This window comes from Chinchilla lanigera, unplaced genomic scaffold (genome assembly GCF_000276665.1).
Source record: "Chinchilla lanigera isolate Chin_1 unplaced genomic scaffold, ChiLan1.0 scaffold00125, whole genome shotgun sequence".
Taxonomy (NCBI): domain Eukaryota; kingdom Metazoa; phylum Chordata; class Mammalia; order Rodentia; family Chinchillidae; genus Chinchilla; species Chinchilla lanigera.
Genome location: NW_004955526.1, coordinates 82,923 through 105,282, shown reverse-complemented (window position 1 = coordinate 105,282; position 22,360 = coordinate 82,923). Strand labels below are relative to the sequence as shown.

The window sequence follows — 22,360 nt, the reverse complement described above, 5'->3', positions numbered from 1 at the left end:
ATGTTTATGATTGTTATCTCATCCTCTTGCAGTTTTCCCCTGACTAGTATCTAGTGACCTTCTTGATCTCTTTTGATTGTTGTCGGTTTGAAGTTTACATGGTCTGCATACAAAATAGCTACCCCTGCTTTTTTTCTGGGCTCCTGTTGCATGGAGGATTGTTTTCCATCCTTTGTTTTCAGTATGTGGATTTGCTTTTCAGTGAAATGTGTTTCCTGTATACCGCATATGGTTGGATTTTGTTTTTTAACCCGCTCTGCCAGTTTGTTTCTTTTGACTGGAGAATTGAGGCCATTTACATTTACAGTTATGGGGCTGGGGATTTAGCTCAGCGGCAAAAGCGCTTGCCTGGCAAGCCTAAGGTCATGAGTTTGGTTCCTGGTACCGGAGAAAAACCAAAAAAAAAAAAAGAAATGCTAGCCTACATTTGCAGTTATAACTGATATGTATTGATTTATCATTGTCATGGTATTTAGTTGCATTGGTTTCCTACTTTTTCTACCTTTTTACTTGCTTGGTCTTCTTGACTTCTCATTCCTACTGGTGTTCTTGAAATTGCAGTAAGATTTTTCTCTGTCTACAGTATCTTTTAGTATTCCTTGTAATTCTGGCTTGACACTCATGAAGTTCTTCAGTTGTTCTTTGTCATGAAAATATTTTATTTCTGCATTGAACTGGATGGATAGTTTGGCAGGGTACATCAGTCTTGGTTGGAAGCTGTTCTGTCTCAGGACCTGTAATCCTTCACTCCAAGCTCTTGTCCAGTGGATGGTTTGTGCTGAGAAGTCTGCCGTGATTCTGATGGGCTTTCCTTTATGGGTAATCTGTTTGTTTTCTCTAGCAGCTTTTAATATTCTGTTCTTTTGCTGGAGATCTGGGAACTTTGCTATTGTTTGTCTGGGTGTAGTTTTATTTTGGTTGTAATTGGTTGGAGTCCTATATACCTCATTTACCTGAATATCAGGTTCTGTTTCCATGCTTGGGAAATTTTCTGCTATTATTTTTGCAATAATGTTTTTATATCAGTTGTGTAGCTTCGTGCTGTTTCATTGACTCCTATAAGTAGTACATTATTTCTCTTTGCCTCATCTTGCAGCTGTTGAATTGACTTTTCCTGGATCCTTGTTGATTTTACGAGATCCTTTCTTTCATGGTCGCTAGCCGCTGTGCTGTCTTCAAGGTCTGAGATTCTATCTTCAGCTTCATTCAAGCGGTTTTGGTAGATTCTATCTTCAGCTTCATTCAGTGGCAGCTTTGTTTTCCTGGAAGTCTCTTTCAAAGTGGTTCATGTGTTCTAAGTCCTTTCTATATTTTTCATTGATTGCTTCTGACCCTTGCCTTTGTTCTTCTATTTTCTTATATGTTTCTTCTTCAGAGTTTTTGAGCAGTTCCTTCATTATTCTTGTCATTTCACTTTTTGCCTGAGAGATTATTTCTGATCTCATCTCTTCTGTGGCCTTAAGGAGTTGTTTCTTTACTTCCATTGCAGTCATTTCAGCTATTTCATGCATATGTTTACCAAGTTGTCCTTCGTCGATGTCTCCTGGACTTGTTCTGAGTGGGATGGAGTTCTGGGATTGTGTTTTAGTCCTTTGTTTTGTCATGTTTGCTACTGGATGCAGAAAGCTCAGTTTACCTGTTTAGTAGCTGCACAGCAAAGGCCACTAGTGTCCCTAATTTTCCTGATGGTCAGGTTTCCTCCTGAGTGACCTCTGAGAAGCGCTACTTCGTCTTGAGTTTTCTGGCAGTTTTTGATTGTGTCTAGTTATCCCTGTTCTCAGACACGGGCATTGGTGTTAGCTGATGGCCGACCGTCTGATCCAGCGTCCCCTTGCAGTTCAGGGCACCTGCATGGCCCAAAGTCTGGTTGTACTGGTGTGACAATCCTGCTCCAGTGGGCCTATGTCCCCAGACTGTTCAGGGTACAGGCAAAATCTAGAGACAAACTGCAGGGTCGACAGTTTGTGAACCACCTGATTCTGTTTCTCCAATCAGTTCAGGACACATACAGGAACCAGATGTAGGCCGGATGGGTAGCAGTCACAGATTGCCTGTGCCTTCGACCCGCTAGAAGATCTGGGGAAAAGTAAAGCTCGGACTTGAGCCGCGGGACCAGCAGCTCCTGGAGCACTCGCTCACTAGGCGCAGGGCATGCGGGCGCTGGGAGAGGCTACATTCCCCGCCCCCAGCCAGAGAAGTCCCTGGGGCTTCTGAGTGAGGACCTCCTCTCTGCTGCAGGTGCAGGGTGGGCAGAGACTCAGTCTGTAATAGCGGCAGGGTCCTGGGTTGCCCACTCTGCCCTCAGGAAGTAGATGGGAAATAGCTGGCTATGTCTGTGAGTTTCAGCGGGGAACTGTGGAGGTGTGACTAAAGCATGGACTTGAACCATGGGACCAGCAGCTCCTGGAGCACTGGCTCACTAGGCGCAGGGTGCACGGAGGGACGGGCTACGCTCCCTGCCCCCAACCAGAGAAGTCCCTGGGGTTTCTGAGTGAGGACCTCCTCTCTGCTACAGGTGCAGGGAGGGCAGAGACTCAGTGTGTAATGGCGGCGGGGTCCTGGGTCGCCTGCTCTGCCCTCAGGAAGTAGGTGGGAAATACCTGGCTCTCTGCACGAATTTCAGCTGGGAACCGTGGCGGTGTGAGCAAAACACAGACTCGAACCAGGGACCAGCAGCTCCAAGAGCACTCTTGGAAAATCTCTTAACTTGACAAAACTCCACAGAAACACAATGGGGTGACTTTGGTCCATAGTTCTTAAAAGAGGAAATATGACAAACCTGCTTCTTGTCAACGGTTATATTTGATTTTTTTCTGTATAATACTGAAGATTCAGCTGCAGCGTGCAGAGGCAGATGAGCGAGCAGCATCCGGTGCAGCAGCCCACGGTGCCGGTGAGTCCCAGAGGCGAGAGATCCGTGTCCTCTGGTGCCACCGCTTCCAGACTCTGGAGCAGCCCCACCTGGTGCTCGCAGGTCCCAGCCCAGGCTTGCCCGCCCTGTGGCCGCTGCTCCCCCACTCCCAAGCCCCGAGCTCGTGCTGCTTTTGTTAGTTTCCCGCGGGGCGGGCGGAGGTCAGCGCGGCCCCGAGTGTCTCTCTAGTATTTTTTCACTGTCTTATATTTGTTGCTTTTTGTTGATCTTAGGGAAGATTTTAAAGGAAGAATAGCCTTTATCTGTCCTCTGCGGAAATATAGTAAAAGGCCAATAGGTAGTAAATGTGTTTTACATGTGAGAGGTGATTTTTGGTGTTCCCTTGATTTGTTTCATTTACTACTCTGTGTTATGTGTTATTTATTTTTTTTTATTTTTTAAAATGAAAGTGATTTTTATTTATTTATTTATTGGAACTGGGGATTGAACTCAGGACCTTGTGCTTGCCAGGTAAGTGCTGTGCCACAGAGCCATATCCTAGATTGATGTGCTATTTATATCAGTGCTGATCTACCTGGTCTCTTAGTAACCTTCATTTTTCTTTGTAGGAAAATGTATGGGGCTACTTTTCATTGTCCAATTATAAATTAATTACTGACTCAACAAAAGTACTGATCTCTATACTTGTAATGTACTCACATCAAAGTCTTTTGTTTTAGTTGTCCAGACTACCCTCAAGTTTACATACAGTGAGAAATACCCAGATGAAGCTCCTCTTTATGAAATATTCTCCCAGGAAAATCTAGCAGATAATGATGTCAGAGACATTTTAAAATTATTAGCAATTCAGGTAAGGGAATTGCAATTTTGTTCTGGTCTGGCCTTATGTTATTGTTCTTAAATTTATGCATTTAAGGATTAGAAAATGCTGTTAAATGTGTGTGCATAGTGCATTGGCAAGCAGAATTCATGACGCATGATCACAGAGCATCTTCTCATTTTCCATGTCCCTTTCACTGTTCAGTAATGGGAGTTGTCCCAGTGCTCCTGTTTGAAACTCAGTCTCTTCGCTCTAAGTGATAAAAAAGCCCAACAGTTACTTTAAGTTGTATGCACAGTTCTGATTGAGTTCTTAAAATGTGTAGTCCATGGTGTAGCTAAAAATTCTAACTTAAAAAAAATTGAAACTGCCACCCTCTTTCTTATTACTGGCCAGCTTCCTGCAAAGGACTATGACTGTTTTGTTTGTTTGTTTGTTTTTTCTCCATCTCTTTCCTTAAAGTTACAAACCCCACTCACAGCTTATGACCCCTCTAAGAGGGGAAGGTTGTGCAGAAGAGGAAATGGGTATTGGAAAGGTTTTTGTGCAGTAGGTTTGTTACACTGTGGGCTACTCATAATGTGTGCTTGGTAGGTAGTTCGCTTGTGCTTGGGTAGTGTTTAGTTTGAAACGTAAGAGTAAAGAGGTGTCTTAGTTTTTCACTGTGAGGACAAAATATGTGACACCCTCAAGTTAAAAGAAGAGAGGTGTATTTTAGTTTATGGTTTGTAGAAGTTTCGTTCCATAGTTGTCTGATTCCACAACTGGGCAGCAGGATAGAGGAGGAGCAGTTGATAGTGTGGCAGGCAGGAAACAATCGATGTCCTCCATCCAAAAACAGGGATTATCTTTCAGTTATCAAAATAATTCATATTCTATGGGGCTGGGGATTTAGCTCAGCGGCAAAAGCGCCTGCCTGGCAAGCGCAAGGTCGTGAGTTCGGTTCCCGGTACCGGAGAAAAACAAAAAAAACAAAAAAACAAAAAAAACAAAAAAAAATCATATTCTAAAAAACTCAAAAAATATAGAAAGTCATGAAGAAGAAAATAGTGATTACCCTTAATTCCAACAACCATGTGTAAGTATATATTATTTGGTATGATAATGCTAGCTTTCTCTCCCTGTTTCTATATACATAGTTCCTCCTCCCTCCAAGTTAGATCTTTGTTTAATATTTTATAGCTCTCTCTTTTATATAACAACGTGCATAAACATATGTGAATTATAGGTTTTGATAACTAGATACATGGTTGTAGATCTTTTAAAGAGCAATTTATAATTCCCATTTTTGTTTCATTTAATAGATAATTCTTTTGACATTCTTGTTTATATATCTTGATTTGTAAGTCCTTAGAGCAAGTCCTTTTCTAGTGCCTGACACATGAAAGATACTCACATATTATTGAATAAGGGAAAGGAATGAATCACTGATTAGTATACTAATCTGGCATTTTCCAGAAGTAGAACTGCTGAATGAAAGTGCATGGCTACTTTGCAATTTTAAACATCTTCCCAATTTGATCTTCAAAATGCTGATGTGAGTTTATGATCTCACCATAGTCACTGAAGTGTCTGTTTATTTGACATTACTAGTTTTAGTACATTAGCTAATAAGATGGAAACAAAATATAGTTATGTTTGCATTTCTTCAAATATTAGTGATGCAGAATTAATATGACTTCTAAATTATCCAGTTTCCATGCTACTAATGTTTGCTTTTTGGTTGCAGTAGGTAGCTTCTGTAACAGATGTCTTAGTGGAATTTGTTAATGAAATATGTCAAGCATTAGGCTGAGTGAAACCATCCTTGGTCTCCTAGGTTTTCTACTCCATTGGGAAATGTTCACTGGCAAACTGGAAATCGTTCTTCTGTATAAAAAATGCTCTGGTGGTGAAGTACAGGATTATATGGGTACACACGGACATGAAGCACTAGAGAAGCTTCTAAGAGGAAGCAGAGGTCTCAGGGAAGTTTGCCAGGCAATAAGGAAATAGAGGAAAGTAGAGGAATAACTTTCTTAAAGAAAAGGACTAAGAGGGACACGCAGATGGAGAGGTTTTTTCCGCAGAATGCCCAGTTACACAAAATTAATTGAATTAAAATTTGAAGGTGGTATATGATGGAATTAAAAGTGGTTACTTTCTTCTTCAGCAGATTTGCCTAAGCTTTTTAAAAAATACAGACTTTATCCTCATTCAAAGGGGAGCCTCGGTTGGGCGTGAGGGCACAACATCTGTAAGTCCAGTATTTCAGAGGCTGAGGCAGGGGGATTCCCATGAATTTGAGGCCAGACTGAATTACATAGCAAGACCCTGTCTCAAACAAACAAAATCTTAGCAGCATGGCAGATGAAAGCTGCTCATGTCATGGTGGCCAGGAAAGAGAGGAGCCTGACTGAGGGAGCTACCCCTCAGTCATGACCCTAGTGACCTGCCTGCCTCCTCTCTCCAGGGCCTACCCTCTCACAGCAAGTCAGAGTGCACAAGGCTTTAGGGGCATCTAGGTGTAAATTACAACAGTGACATCAAGGTACTGTGGGTGGTTGTCATAGGGGTTTGGCACTTGAGAGTTTTGTTCAGGAATTGGGAAGATTGGTAGCATTTGCATTCCATAGAAAAGTCCCTTAATAGCATTTACAGGAGCTGTCCTGAGCCCAGTCCTCACAGAGGCTCTGGAGGTGCAGTGCCCGCTCAGATGGTTATTGCTGAAGCCAGCTTTGCCAGAGAAGTGCTCAGTGATCCTGCTTCTGGGACTGAGAGCATGGCTAGTGTGTTTTGACAAAAATGTTCTTGTTTATTCCATTTTGTCCTCAGCACCAACTTTCTAATAGCTTTTTGTTATATCCCTTTCATGAGGTGATGCATTTACATTTGGCTCTAAACATTTCAGATCTAAGCAAGGAAAATAGATAAGTAACAAAAATACCCACCTTCTTCATTATTGTAATGGATGAGAAAATCTTTCAGGCTCCCACATTCAGCTCACTGGCACAACTTTTAATTCTCAAAAAGAACTACCATCCTGAAGTTGAGCTAGGGAAATGATGTTACTGTTGGAAATGATTCTTTTAAATCTGTCTATATGATTGCTAAACAGAATGTACTAAGTGAGAAATTTTTGCTTTATATTAAGTATTTCAAATTCAGTGACTTTTAAAATAAAATGTATTCATTGATACACCCATTTCTTAAATGATCAAATGATCATCAGTATGGTGGTTATAGAAACAAATTTTTTTAATTGGTTAGTTTTTCTCTGAGAGAAAAACTCCATCCATCTTTTTATATAGGCTGAGGAAAATCTTGGTATGGTCATGATCTTTACTCTAGTGACAGCGGTGCAAGAAAAATTAAATGCAATAGTAGATCAGATAAAAACAAGAAGAGAGGAAGAAAAGAAACTAAAGGAAAAAGAAGCAGAAGAAGCAGAGAAGGTATGTTTAAAAGCCTTGTTTTCTTTCATTATTCTTCATATCTGTTTGTTGGTTAATTGGAAGTTGGATTTTCTTTTTTCTTTCTTGCAGGCAATTTCAATAAATTTTTGAAATCACAGTAGATAAAATGAATATGTTGGAATCAGTAGATAAAATGACTTTATTATATGACTTTAGAAGACTTTAAGGTAGTGGCATAGCACTAGTACTGAGTGATAATCAGGGTAGTAAAGCTTTTACAAGTAAGAGTGAAAAATATAAATTACATAGCCTATGGTGCCAAGTTTAAACTTATAAAGCCCCTTGTATAGTGACCTAAATAGTAAATTTTTAAAAACCTCAAATTGTAAAATGAATTGAAAACAATGATTTAATGTTATAAATTGATGTGTGTTGAAAACATTAATAATGTCAACAACTTTCTTCTTAATAGTAAATAGCCATGGTGAGCATAGTAAATTGAGTGCACATTTCTTGTGATAAGAGTAAACATGGGCTTTGCTAGAGTCCTTTGTCAACAGCAGTGAAAAGAGGCAGTGCATTATACAGTTTCACCTAGTGATTTTCCTGTTCTCGTATAAAAGTGGTTCTGTTTGATTCAAGGATATACTTTTACTTTATTTGTTGAACTGCTATCTTATTAATCTAATAATGTCTTTTTTTTTTAATTTGCTAAGCAATTATTCCATGGCACGCCTGTAACAATTGAGAATTTCTTATGTTGGAAAGCCAAGTTTGATGCAGAACTCTTGGAAATTAAAAAGAAACGGATGAAAGAAGAAGAACAAGCAGGAAAAAATAAACTGAGTGGTATGACATCACCTCACATGGAGTTCTTACCAGTCCCCCGCCCTATCTTAGATAGCAAGGGGATGCTTAGACAGCTTTTTATGTGAAAGTGATCAATAAATATACTTAGGCCTCAAAAAGATGAAAGACATATCTACACATATAATTGATTGTATAGCTTATCTTTGCTGAATATGTTGGAATCAGTAGATCCTAAGACAGAAAGATATTTAGGATCACAAGCCTTAGAAGTGGTGAGTAAAACCCATTGTTTTTTCTAGGATTCTAAGGCAGAGGAGGTTTTTACTTGTTGCATTTTAATGTCAATACATTTCACATGCCTCCTAGTGATGGATGAAGTTTTTAAGTTTGTCAAAATTCATGTGAAAATAGATTTCCAGACTTATTTCCTTGAGTTACTACATTTTAAAAATTGTTTTAGGGAAGATGAAGGAGTACTATGCCAATTAAACATATTTCTTTCTTTTTAGGCAAACAGCTGTTTGAAACAGATCATAATCTTGACACATCTGATATCCAGTTCTTGGAGGATGGTAAGATAAGATTAGCACTGCATATGTATGTAATGTGCTGTCTTTAATTTTAGAGGCTAGTGTGGACATAATTATCTATTCTTACTACTTTAAATTTGCTTAAATTAGCAGAAAGTTTTCAAACATGTTATAGAAGTAAAAATTCTATTCAAATGTATTGGTTCAAATGTATAAGTTAATCAACTATTAGAATTTATACTTTAAACTGTATTTTTTAAACAGCCTTGTAAAGAGAAATTTACATTAAAAAAATTATTGCTCTGATTTCATTCCAAGTAGTCTCACTCTAAGCTATACTCTGAACAGGATAGATCAGTTCTGTTTTCGTGGAGCCCTGTTCATTCACCATCTGTTACATTCACTTTGCCTGTTGGAGATCTTCTAGCTTCTGTTCTTTTAGCTTTCTTCTGGATCTGCTAGAGAAGGTTAAGAAGCAATGCAATGTCATTATGACTCACTGCTGACTCATTCTTGAAAGCAAGCTGGGCCCCTAGTACTGACACTCACCTTTCTCTCTTTCTTCTTCCTTTTTCTTTTTTTGGTGTGGTGCTCGGGATCAAACCCAGGGCCTCGTGTATGCTAGGCAAGTGCCCTACCACTAAGGTACACTCCTCATCTTATTATAATCTTTGTAGCATCTGTAGTAAGATTTTTATACAACAAAAAAGTCAAACAAAACCCAGCAAGATGTTCTCATCTACTCTGCTAAGAAGTTCTAACCTTAAAAAGCTTCATTTCATTTTTTCTTGGGCTTTATCAGTTTTAGTCTCTTCACTCGTTTTTGACTCAATTCCTTCTCTAGTGGATCAAGTATCTTCATTACAAGTAAGTTACTAAAAGATACTTATTGATTCTGCTTCTGAAATAACTTCTCAGTACTTTCTTCTTTCTTTCTGAAGATTTTATTATTTTCATTGAGACTTTTGTGATAACCCCTTAAATTATTTCCCTTCACTCTTCTTACTTTTAATGCCCTTATCTACAGTATTTTATAGTGGTTGTCTGTGATGTGGCATTTTTTAAATCTGTATTTTATCTTTTATAATACTTTGATTTCCACTGCTTAAAAAAAAAAGGTTGACCTACATTCTGGTCCTTATCTATTCAACTATCCCTAGGTAATTTTCTTCAAATCTTATCCTCCAGTTAGAAATTACTAATGTCTTATCTTTTTTCTCTGCCAGTATACGTACTTCTACACAGAATTGCTTCATCCAGCCCCTTTTGTTCTTAGTGGATTCAAATTTATCACCAAGACATTTTAGACTTCATCTGCTTTGTGGATCTTTCACTACCAATCCAAGACTCATTTATTTTTAGGCTTGTGCTTAGCATATTATATTTTTATTACTGAGCCTCTCATGGGCACCAAGAAAGACTCATTCTCTTTATATTTTCACTTGATTGAATTTCAATAAACTGAAGTCTGAGAAAGGAAGACAGCAATTTTTATTGATCAAGAGTGTTATAATATCCTACTTTGACCTATTTCAGGTAAAGACTGAAGGAGTTGAATGTAGAGCTTGGCTATTGCTTGTAGAGATTAGATATTTGGCATCTTGGAAAGTCATACTGTTGGTTACAAGGCAAACTGGGTAAGAGTAAGGTCAATTTGAATATCTCAGCTGAATAACATGGATAGTTGAGCTTTAATGATGGGCATACCTGCCACTGTTGAAGGAGATAGGTACTGGCATAAGACCTAGCAATGTCAACTTCGTATAACCAAAGCAATGTGTCATCACCATTGTGTTCAAAATATAACATACCACATTATAAGTAATAATTCTGCTAGCTTTTTTTAAATAATCAGAATCTTAGCCTGAAATCGAAAAATGAAGTTGCTCTTAATATCTCAGAATCTCTACTGACCAAAGGAGATATGATTTGCATTAGTGATATGGGGTTTCATCCTGTGCACCTCACATGCACGTTTAGAAGCCAGTGAGTTATGTTTTTCATTCCTTGGTTTAAAACTGAAGGGGAAATATGCTTTTCCTTGCACAGCTGGAAACAACGTGGAAGTAGATGAGTCTTTATTCCAGGAAATGGATGACTTGGAACTGGAGGACGTTGAAGATGAACCAGATTACAATCCCGCAGATGCAGGGAGTGACTCCACAGAATGACAGACTGTCTCCATCTCCAGAGAGGCTGGACAGCCACAGCACCTGTGGCTATGCTGAGGGGGGTGATTTTCCTTCCTTTTTTTTCTAAGAAAAAATAATTTTCAGGAGAATATTTTCTGATAACTTTCATCATTGAACCTAATAAACTGACCATAATACTTCACATACAAAATGTGCACTTCCTCTTACTGGGGAACAGAAGATTACATATTTAACTTTATTTAATGTTGGAGGGAGATCCTACCTATAGCACCAAGACTTAAAGGTGAGCTGCTGCCATGGACATAAGGGGGTTTATGTTCAAGGTACTGGTAACTAGTCATTTCTTTTTTTTTTTTTTGGTTTTTCTCTGGTACCGGGAACCAAACTCACGACCTTGCGCTTGCCAGGCAGGCGCTTTTGCCGCTGAGCTAAATCTCCAGCCCTGGTAACTAGTCATTTCTATCCTGGAGATGATGGTTACTTTTAGATTCCAAATATTGTCTTTCACATAAGTGTTGCAGTATTAAGATATGTAAATAGAAAAATAAACCTAGAGTCTAGCCTTTTTAGCACAGTATAACAGAACCAGAAGCCCAAATTGTAGGCAGGAATAAAATGGACTTCATCACTTTAATAGTACTGAATGCAAATTTTTGGTGTTTATAAAAGCTGTATACTCCTAAGCGCTTCTCAGGTTAGATTTATGAGCCCTTGTCTGAATTTTTTTTTTTATTTTAAAAGTAAAAGGAGGCAAACATTAACAGACAGACAACCTTTTACAAAATAGCAAAAGAACAGTACAGACAATACAGAGTTACAAACAAAGTGGTAGGAAATTAACAATGCTTGTTGTATTACGTATTGCTATCTTCAAAGTGGTTGCTCATGAAAAGAGAGACATGCTCGTTTTATTTTATTTTTTTTTCCTTGTCTGAATTTTAAAAGTAAAATCTGATATGAGTTCTACAAGTGATTTTTTTATTCTTCTGCTATTTTTTTTTTTTAATTTTTCAAAATTGGTACATATTTGTCATACATAATGATCCCGTTCAGCATAGGGAACTTGTACCTGTATGTAACACATCTTAAATCTTCTTTTTTCTCCATTCCCCTCCCCTCCCTTCAAGTGTTCTTCCCCTCTCCATTTATAAAATATTGTCATTTTTTTCCTTCAGTTCTCTTTTTTGTCCAGTTTTTTTTCCTTTCCTCCCTCTCCCCTTTGCTCCCTTTCCCATTTGAACAAGCTCTTCCTACTTCCTAATATCTGTTGTCCATTAATTAAGCTCCTTATTTACCCTTTGGGTTTCTTACACAAGAGAAACAATGCAATATTTAAACTTATGTGTCCAATTTATTTCACTTATAATTATGGTCTTTAGGTATATCCACTTACCTAAAAAGAACTCAAATTTATTCTTCTTTATGGAAGAGTAGTACCCCATGGTATATCAGTGCATTTTCTTTATCCATTCGTCTTTTGATGAGCTTCTGGGGTGTTTCCAAGATTTAATTATTATAAATTGTGCTGGTATAAACATGGGTATGCATATATCACTGTAGTATGATGCTTTTAAATCTTTGGGGAAGATTCGTAGAAAGGGAACAGCTAGGTCAAAATGGAGCCTCTAGTTTTAGTTTCTTGAAGAATCTCCATACTAATTTCTTAAGTGGTTGTACAGTTTACACTCTTACCAGCTGTGGAGAAGGGTTCTTTTTTCCACACAGCTTCATCAGCATTTGTTACTGGTTAATTTCTTGATGATAGCTCTTTTTTCTGGAGTGAGATGGAGTCTCAGTGTTGTTTTAATTTGCAATTCTTGAATGACCAGTGATGTAGAACATTCTTTTCATATATTTATTTGCTATTTGTACTTCATGTGAGAAAGGTTGATTCATTTCAGATGTCCATTTTTGGATTGGGTTTTTAAATCTGAGAGATCAGTTTTTTGTTTGTTCGTTTGTCTGTTTTCTGAGTTCTTTCTATATTGTAGATGTTAGTCCTTTTTCTGAAGAATAGCTGGTAAGAATTTTTTCCCATTTTGTGGGTTGTCTCTTCACTATTGCTGGTTTCTTTTGCTGTAAGATGAGGTAGAGAAATGATGCTACTTGTTACCATAGAAAATGGTTCTCTTAATTCTATCTATATGATTACTAAACAGAAAGTACTAACCAAGAAATACTTCCTTTATATTACGTATTTCAAGTTAAATGACATTTAAAATGTATTCATTTATGCACCCACTTCTTAAATGATCAAATGGACCTTGTATAGAAACATTTTTCATTGGTTAGTTTTTCTTTTGCTGACAAATTTTTCTGTACGTGTGTGTGACAGAAGTTAGATCAGTCTCACCCTGGGCACATGATAGGCCAGGATGGGGGAACTTTAGAGTACATAGCAAGGGCATGAGGAAACTTTTGAGAGAGATAGATTTCTTTGTTTTCTTAACTGTGTTCATGGCTTTATGGGAATATACATGTCAAAACTTATCAACTGTATAGTACCACTGTACGCAGGTCATTTTATATCTACTTTATTTTAATACAACTGTTGAAAAATGAGGCAGAGTGTTCCATGCACAGCCTACCATCAAGAGTAGGAAGTCCAGAGCAGCATAGGGTGTATTTATTAAATTCTCCTGCAGTTTGTTTCCACAAGCTGTCACAAATGTGGCTGCTTCACATCTTCCCTAGGAGAGAGGACATTTGTGTATAGTCTGGCTTAGCATTTTATCAGTCTTAGTTACATTCTCATTTCTGGGGCAAAATATTTGGCACCCACATGTTAATGGATGAAAGATTATTTAAGCTCACAGAATGTAGAGGTTCTGGTCCATAGTTGGCTGGCTCCAAGGCAGGGTGGCATGGCAGAAGAGAAATAGTCCACGGCAGTGTAGGTAGGAGACAAGAGGGAACAAGAAGGATACATACCATTCTAGGCCATACTCAGTGACTCGCCTCTTCCCACCAGGTTTTACCTCCCATGATCACACTGAGCTATAGTTCCATCAGTTGACTAATCAGTTACCACACACCCATGATCCAGTTCCATCCCAAAGCCCCAACTATGAGCACATGAGGCTTTAAGGGGACATCTACATTCAAACCATAACACCAATCATAAATATCAGACACCTGTATATATTTTGCATTTGGCCCTCAAACAGCTGGTCCATGATTTCAGTATTAGAAGGCAGAAAGAAAAAAAGACTCTTACAGGTAAAACAGAAACAAACAATGAAGAAATTAATAAACGCAAAGCCACCCAGAAAAGTGTTACTTAGAACCCACATCCCAATAGAAGGTCCATATTGGAAGGGTGGGAACAGGTCTCATGAGTCCATATGTGTCATAAAAGACAAAGTCTTATAATTCCAAAGGGAATCTCCACATATGGCCAACAAGTGTGTGAAATGCTCGATCTCCCCATGCTGACACACAGGCACACATCACTGAGGCGTCCTGTGTCCCCACCAGACTGGCAGGTTCTAAGTGTGGTGCCGACCAGCACCAGCGAGAGCATGGCGGCAGAGCAGAGCCCGGTAGGTGCTCCCAGCAGAGCTCTACGTGTGTGTCCCTTTATCTTGTAGGGCTAAGGCTAGAGATTTAGCCCCATAGAGAGCCTCACAAGTCAAGATTTCTTTTCAAGACTGTTGTCACAGCACTACTTGAAGTAAGAAGGAACTGGGACCATCACTGACATCCACAGGGTATGGTGAATCAGTGTGGGCCACATGAACTGGGGAAGGCTATGGAGATAATGAGGCGGGGCTCTCTGGGCCCCCAGGGGAAGGGGCAAAGTGCAAAGGATGCCTGTGTAGACGATCTCAGTTTCTAAAATGAAACATCCATGATCTCAGTCTTCACACTCACATAGATGTGCAAGAATCTTTGTGCAAGAATGTGAGACAGACAAAACCAAAGAGTCAGAGAAAGGCAGAGCCTGGGAGATGAGCCATTCAATTAATGAAGAACAACTGTGGAGGTAGATGTGGAAAAAATTATATGCCCATTCAGTGGTGTATGAAAATGTTTATAATGTGAATATTTTTAATTATATGTAGATCAATGTTAAATCCTCTCTGTTCATTTATATATTCAATAAAATACCTTTTTATTATTAGTGAAACGATTGATTTGCTACAACAATATGTAGAAATATTTACTATGAGAATACAGTGATACCTTGGCTGAAGAACTTAATTCTTTTCAGGATTCTGGTCCAAGCCAAATTATTTGTGAACTGAATCAAATTTCCCCATAAGGTCAACATTGAACCTAACCATTGAGTTTGATTCAGTTTGTTATCCAGTTAATAATATCCTTTAGTTATTGCAGACTGATCAGGTACGCAGTTTCCTGAATGAGTGTACAGTGAAGGCTAAATAAAAGGAGGTGAATGGAATGATGTCAGGACTCCAGGAGGATCAAGGCCCTCACAGAATTTGAGATTCTCTTAGGGCTAAGACCAAGACCTTCTTTGGGTGGCCCATACTTATTTGGCTATCAGAAGAAGCAAGGAGAGTATTCAAGAAGGGTCAAATTTTTTTTAAAATGGGGGCCAGGTGACTAAAATGCCTTCCTGGCAAGCACAAGGTCCTGTGTTTGATTCTCAGTACCAAAAAAGGAAAGAAAGAAGGGCTGATTTACTCAAGGATTTCTCCATGTAAAGTATTAAGTTAATCCTTAGTAAGGATTAAGATATTCCATGCAGGAGTGAGATGCCTGAGGCTATAGTCTTTATCTAGTTGAGATGGATCTGTGTGTCCTTGGCTATGATCTTGTCTTATCCTTTGAGGCCCGTGGTAAGCGGTGACATGGTGAAAAGAAGACACCAAAGGAAGTAGTACCCTGGGTCCCAGGCAGCCTTGGCACTCTTGGTGAGCTGCCAAGGAGCCTGAGACCCTGTGCTCTGCCCCCACTGCCATCAAGAGAAGGACCCTAAGTCCTGGCAAGCTTCAGGAGATTCAGTAAACTGCCTGGGAGCCTGAGAACTCACACTCTGCCCTTGCTGCCATTGCAAGAAGAACCTTAGGTCCCAGGCTTGCCTGGGACCCTCAGTGAGCTGCCTGCGAGCATGAGACCCCATGCTCTGCCCTCTGCCACCATCATGAGAAGGACTCTGGAACCCAGGAAGCTTCAGGAGCTTCAAAAATGGTAAAATGAAAGCAAAATGCAGTCTCAGGCCTCCACCCTACCCAGAAAAAGTCCAAGAAACATCAACATGGAAGAACTTGGAATTAGCACACTTAAAATTTCTGAAATGATAAAAACTGAAGTAAAGAAACAACTACTTCAGGCTATAGAGGAAATCAGGTCAGAAATATCTCAGGTTAAAAAAGAAATAACCATAATGAAAGAATTGCTCAGCATATCAAAAGAAGATATAGATAGAAAAATAGAAGAGCACAGAAAAATGATGGAAACCTTGAATCAACAATATAGCAAAGAATTAGAATGCATGAAAGAGAGTCAAAGGGATAGCCAAGAAAGTAAAAATTCCATTGAAAGCTTTCAAAACCGATGGAACATAACTGAAGATAGAGTTTCAGACCTTGAAGACATCAATGCAGCTAGTGATCGTACAAAGAAAGATCTCTTAAAAATAACAAGGAGCCAGGAAACAACAATTTGGGGGTGGGGGATATTGCTCAGTGGCACAAGCACTTGCCTGGCAAGTGCAAGATACTGAGTTGAATTCTTGGTATCAAAAAAAGAAAACAGAAAATAACAATGCAACAGCTGCAAGATGAAGCAAAGAAAAATAATATAAGATGATAGGTGTCAATGGAAGAGCAGGAGGCAACATGAATGGCATAAAAAGACTTTGCAGAAGTATTAGGAAAAAATTTCTCAAGAATGGGAAAGGAATCTGACATACAGTAAGTGAAGCATATAGGACTCCAATTAGCCATAACCAAAATAAATCCATGACCAGACACACAATAATCATTATCCCAGATATTCCACAAAATAACAGGTGAACAGCTGTTAGAGGAAAGAAACAGATCACCTATAAAGGAAAGCCCATGAGAATCATAGCAGACTTCTCAACACAAACCATCAGGTCAAGAAGAGCTTGGAGTGAAGTATTTTAGGTCCTGAAAGGAAACAACTTCCAATCCAGATTGATGTACCCTACAAAAACTCTCTTTCAAAATTAATGGAGAAATAAGATACTTCCATGAAAAAGATCAACTGAAGAAATTCATGACCACCAAACCAACCCTACAAAGAGTATTGAAAGATAGATATTCTACAAAGAGGTAAAAATGACCACACTTCCAAAAACATCAATAGAAAAGAACCACCAAGCAGAGCAAGCAATTAAATGGGGGAGGGGGAATAGGGAACCAACCGCAAGAAAATAACATGACAATGATAATCTGATACATATCAGTAATAACCATTAATGGAAATGGCCTCAATTCACCAATCAAAATAAACAGACTGGCAGAGTGGGTAAAGAAACAAAATCCAACAATATACTGTATATAAGAAACACATTTAACTGGAAATTATAGACTGAAAGTCAAAAAATGGAAAATAATTATGCATGTGACAGGAACCCAGAAAAAAGCAGGGGTAGCTGTTCTGTTTCCAGACAATGTGATCTTCAAACCAATAATGATCAAAAGAGATAAAGAAGGTCACTCTATTATTATTAGGGGAAAACTGCAAGAGAAAGAGATAACAGTCATAAATATATATGCACCAAATGAAGGAGCACCCAACTATATAAGACAAATTTTAACAGACATGAAAAATAAACTAAGCAATAGCACAATTGTAACAGGAGACTTTACAACCGATTTTCACAAAGAGGTAGATTAACTAGACAAAAAATCAGGAAAGAAAACAGAACTAAACAAAACCTGTGAACAAATAGACTTAGTAGACCTTTACAGAGTGTTCCACCCAACAACATTAGAGTACATATTCTTCTCAGCTGCACATGGGATATTCTCTAAAACAGAACACATACTAGCCCATAGAATATGTTTAAGTAAATGCAAATGAATTATAATTATCCCATGTATACTGCAATTAGATTGGAGATTATTGATAAAGATACTGCAAAAACTCCATAAACACATGGAAATTAAATAACACCCTCCTGAACAACTAATGGGTCACAGATTTTTTTACTTTTTAAATTCTTTTTTAAAAAAACAATATTTACAATCAAAGATATACATACAACCTACTGGAACCTCTCAGACAAATGAAAGCAGTCCTCTAAGAGAAAATTATAACAGTGAATTCTCACATTGGGAAAACAGAAAAAGAAAATCTTTACTCTCATAGGATGGAAAGCACAGAAGAAATGGACAGATTCCTAGAAACATATGAATTACCAAAGCTGAATCAAGAAGATATAAAACTCCTGAATAATCCCATATCAGTCAATGAATTTGAAAATGCAAAACAAAAAACCTTAAAAACAAAGAAAAGCCCAGTCCCTGATGGATTCACAGCTGAATACTATATGAAATTTAGAGAAGATTTAATGCCATTTCCTCTCAAACTCTTTAATGAAATAGAAAGGGAAGCAGTGCTCCCTAACACATTCTTGGAGGCAAGTATTACCCTGATACCAAAACCAGAGAAAGACCCAACCAAAAGAGAGAATTGTAGGCCAATATCCCTAATGAACATAGAAGCAAAAGATTCTTAATAAAATACTAGCTAATAGAATGCAGCATATCATCAAGAAGATTATCCACCATGACCAAGTGAGATTCCTCCCAAGAATGCAGGGATTGTTTAATATACACAAATCTATAAATGTAATACATCATATCAACAGAGCCAAATACAAGAATCACATGATCATCTTAATAGATGCAGAACAAGCTTTTGATATAGTCCAACACTCATTCATGATAGAAACCCTGCAGAAAATTGGAATAGATGGACTTTACCTCAATCTGATAAAAGCCTTCTATGACAAGCCGACAACCAACATCATACTAAATGAACAAAACCTGAAGCTTTCACTTTATGATCAGGAACAAGAGAAGGATGTCCACTGTCACCACTCATATTCAATATAGTTCTGATAAAATTAGCCAGAACAACTAGATGAGAGAAATAAAAGGAATAAGGCTAGGAAAGGAAGAAGTAAAATTACCATTATTCACAGATGACATAATACTCTACATGGAAGTCTCCAAAGATTCCACCAAAAGACTCCTAGAATTAATAACCAAATTCAGTAGCTTAGCTGGATACAAAGTCAACCCTCAAAAATCAATAGTATTCCTATACACAAACAACAAACACACTGAGAGAGAAATTAGCAAATATTGAAAACCGGCTTAGATAACCCTAAGTTATTGCAGACTGATTGGGCCTCCAATCTTCCACGCAAGTGGAGGGCGAAGGCTTGAATAAATGCAGACAATGGTAATGACTTTAGGGCACCAGGGGGGACTAACTCTCTTACAGCTTCAGTATTCTCTGAGTTAGTCAGACTGCTCTGGGCGGCCCATATTTATTTGGTTTACAAACAAAGGAAGAGGATACTCAAGAAAAGGTGGGAATCTGGCAGGACTTTTTCAAGTAATATATTATGTTAATTTAGGAGAACTATGTTATCTCCAGGAAGGCCTTCACAGCAGATGTGAAGTGCCTGCAGCTGCAGTCTCCTGGGGTTGGAGCCAGACATCCTCAGCTGTGGCCTTCAGACAACTCACAAGTAAACACGGACAACCAATTGGTTAAAATTAAGTCCTGCTGGGAGACACATAGTAGTGGTCCCCAACAAGCAAAAGCATATCTTTCACAGTAACATCCAAAAAATTGAAATACGTAAGAATCAATCTAACAAAAGAAGTAAAAGATATGTACAGTGAAAACTACAGTACTCTAAAAAAAAAAAAAAGCAGATCAAACAGGATTTTAGAAAATGGAAAGATATACCTTGCTGATGGATAGGAAGAATCAACATTGTAAAAATGGCCATACTCCAAAATTGTTATACAGATTTAATGCAATTCTGATTTAAATACCATTAGTATACCTCACAGATCTAGAGAAAACATTCCTAAAATTCATCTGGAAACAGAAGAGACCTAGAATAGCAAAAGCAGTCCTGGGAAGCAAAGGCAAGGCAGGAGACATCACAACCCTGACTTGAAATTATACTACAAAGCTACTGTGATAAAATCAACATGGTATTGTCAAAAAAACAGACCTGAGGATCAATGGAATGCTCTTGAAGATGCAACTACACCACAAACACACTCAACCACCTTATCTTTGATAAAGGGCCCAAACATGTTCACTGGAGGGAAGATAGCTTCTTTAATAAATGGTGCTGGAAAAACTAGCTGTCCACATGCCAGAGGCTAAAACTAGACCCATGTCTATCACCATGCACTAAACTAAAGTCAAAATGGATCAAATATCTAAATACTGAAGCAGAAACACTAAATCTACTCAAAGAAAAAGTAGGTAGAAATCTTGAAGAGATAGGGGTAGGCAGAGAGTTCATGAACAAAACCAAACTGCAGTGGAGCTACTGTAAAGAATCAACAGCTGGGATCTCATCTTATTGAAGAAAAGTTTTTGCACAACAAAAGAAATCACCAACAGAGTAAAAAGAAAACCCGCAAATAGGGAAAAAAATTATCCAACTGTCCCTCAGACAAAGGACTTCTATGTAGAACATATAATGAATTTTAAACATCAGGGCCCCCCAAATTCAAAGACCCAATCCAAAAATGGGCATCTGAGATGAATACACACTTCTCAGATAAAGAAATATAAATGGCAAAGAAATAAATGAAAAAATGTTCAATATCATTTTGTCAAATGCCAATTAAAACAACACTGAAATTCCATCGCATCTCAGAAAGAATGGCTATCATCTAGAAATCAACCAATAACAAAAGCTGGAAGGGTTGTGGGGGAAAAGGAACCCTTCTCCACTATTGGTGGGAGTATAGACTGGTGAAACCACTGTGGAAATCAGTGTGGAGATTCCTCAAAAAACTAGGATTAGAGGTCCCATTCAACCCAGCTATATATATAATACTCAAAAGGAACCTTTTGAGTATTTTTCCAGAACTGAAAACATCATACCACAATGATATATGTGGACCCATGTTTATAGCCGCACAATTTGTAATAGATGAATCTTGGAAACAGCCCACATGCCAATCAATTTAGGAATGAATAAAAATGTTGTGCTGTTTTTATACAATGCAGTATTACTCACCTATAAAGAAAGATAAACTGGAGCCTTTTATATGTAGATGGATACAGCTAGAGATCATACTCATAAGTGAAATAAATCAGACCCGCATGTGTAAACACCATATTGTCTCCCTAGTGTAAGAGTTTGAAAGCATAAACAAAATCTGAAAGATAGAATAGATGTTGTGAAAGGGAAAGTAACTTCTGAAAAGGAAAAAACAACTGGGATGAGGGAAAAGAGAAAAGAAAGAAGAAAAATATATATATATTCAAGATAGCTAAGATAATTATACTAATTTCTATTGGTTTATTGAAAGGAACAGTTAATGTTTAATTGTGTGATTAATCTTACATGTCAATATCTGGTTCTATGAATAGCTTCTTTGAAGATAACAATACGCAATACAACCACCTTTGTTAATTTCCTGTCACCTTGTTTTGAAATTCTGTATCATTTTTATTGTTTTTGAGTTGTTTTACTTTGTCTTTGTTTTGTTATTTTGTGTTTGTTCTTTTCTATCTAACATAAAAATTTAAAAACCAGACCAATATTGAATGCACATAATTTATCAATAATCAAAATCACACGAGAAAAAACAGCAAGAGCAAAGAAAAAGAAAAAAGGTCCAGGATAAGGTAAGACAAGGTACCCTGGTGAATTTTATCAGGTATTCAGCACAGGTATTTTGGGGGTCTTCCAGAAAATGGAAGAGGAAGAACCACTTCCAAACTCATTTTAGCAAAGGCTACTTCCCCAGTCACTTGGCTGGAGAGTCAGCAGCAAACATGCTGCGCTGCTTTCCCAGGTCCCCAGGCCATGGCCACAGAACCCCGTGCAGGGAAATCACTTGGGAAGGAGCGTGAAGATGGATCACTAGGTCCAGGGGCTTCAGGCCACGGGGCAGGCACCGGCCCATCTATGATGGGCAGGTCTCCCCAGCCCCAGCCCCCAGGTGCACTGAGAGGAGAGGGAGCCCAGAGCAGGTCTCTCGGCCTGACTACTAGACACTCAGAGCAACTGAGTTCAGAACAGGACTATTTACACTCAGTCACCACTGTGAGTCCTCTGCCCAACTGCCCCACTTCATCCTCACTGTGTGTGTGTGTGTGTGTGTGTGTGTGTGTGTGTGTGGTCAGGATTCTAGCAGAGTTCCTCCTGGGCAGGAGCAGGTGCTGGCAGGCTGTGGGCCTAGGGTCCTGTCACATTCCCACCCATGACAGGGCTGGCAGAAGGAGCAGGACAGTGCCCAGAGATTATCAACAGCCCGAGAGATTATCCACAGTCCCAGAGCCATCTCCTGTCCGTCTGGGGTAGAAGCCAGTGACAGAGCTGTTTGTGGGTCAGCAGCACAGGCTCCTCTGGGGCAAAAACAGCACAAACTGTGGTCAGGCAGAGCCTCATGTTTCATGCCAGCTGCTAGACGCTGTCCCAACAGAGCGGCCTGGATCTGGTCATGGGGCCTGTGTACCATGTGCCCGGGACACACACTGGAACCCCACAACAGCAGGTGCCAGCTTGGGCACAGGGTGTGTGGGTGAGCAAAGGGGACTCTACTGTGGCCACAGGAGGACAAGGA

The 22,360-nt window shown here is 38.8% G+C and overlaps 1 protein-coding gene across 1 annotated transcript in view; it reads left to right on the top strand.

The window, feature by feature from the left end:
* Positions 1–10,765, top strand: part of Rwdd1 (RWD domain containing 1) — a 25,904-nt gene extending 15,139 nt beyond the window's left edge. Inside the window, exons 3-7 of the mRNA XM_005409748.2 lie at positions 3,592–3,722; positions 6,983–7,126; positions 7,804–7,936; positions 8,407–8,469; positions 10,477–10,765. Coding sequence (XP_005409805.1) covers positions 3,592–3,722; positions 6,983–7,126; positions 7,804–7,936; positions 8,407–8,469; positions 10,477–10,598 — 593 coding nt within the window. The 3' untranslated portion in view covers positions 10,599–10,765. The remainder of the gene's footprint in view (positions 1–3,591; positions 3,723–6,982; positions 7,127–7,803; positions 7,937–8,406; positions 8,470–10,476) is intronic.
* The last annotated feature ends 11,595 nt before the right edge of the window (positions 10,766–22,360 follow it).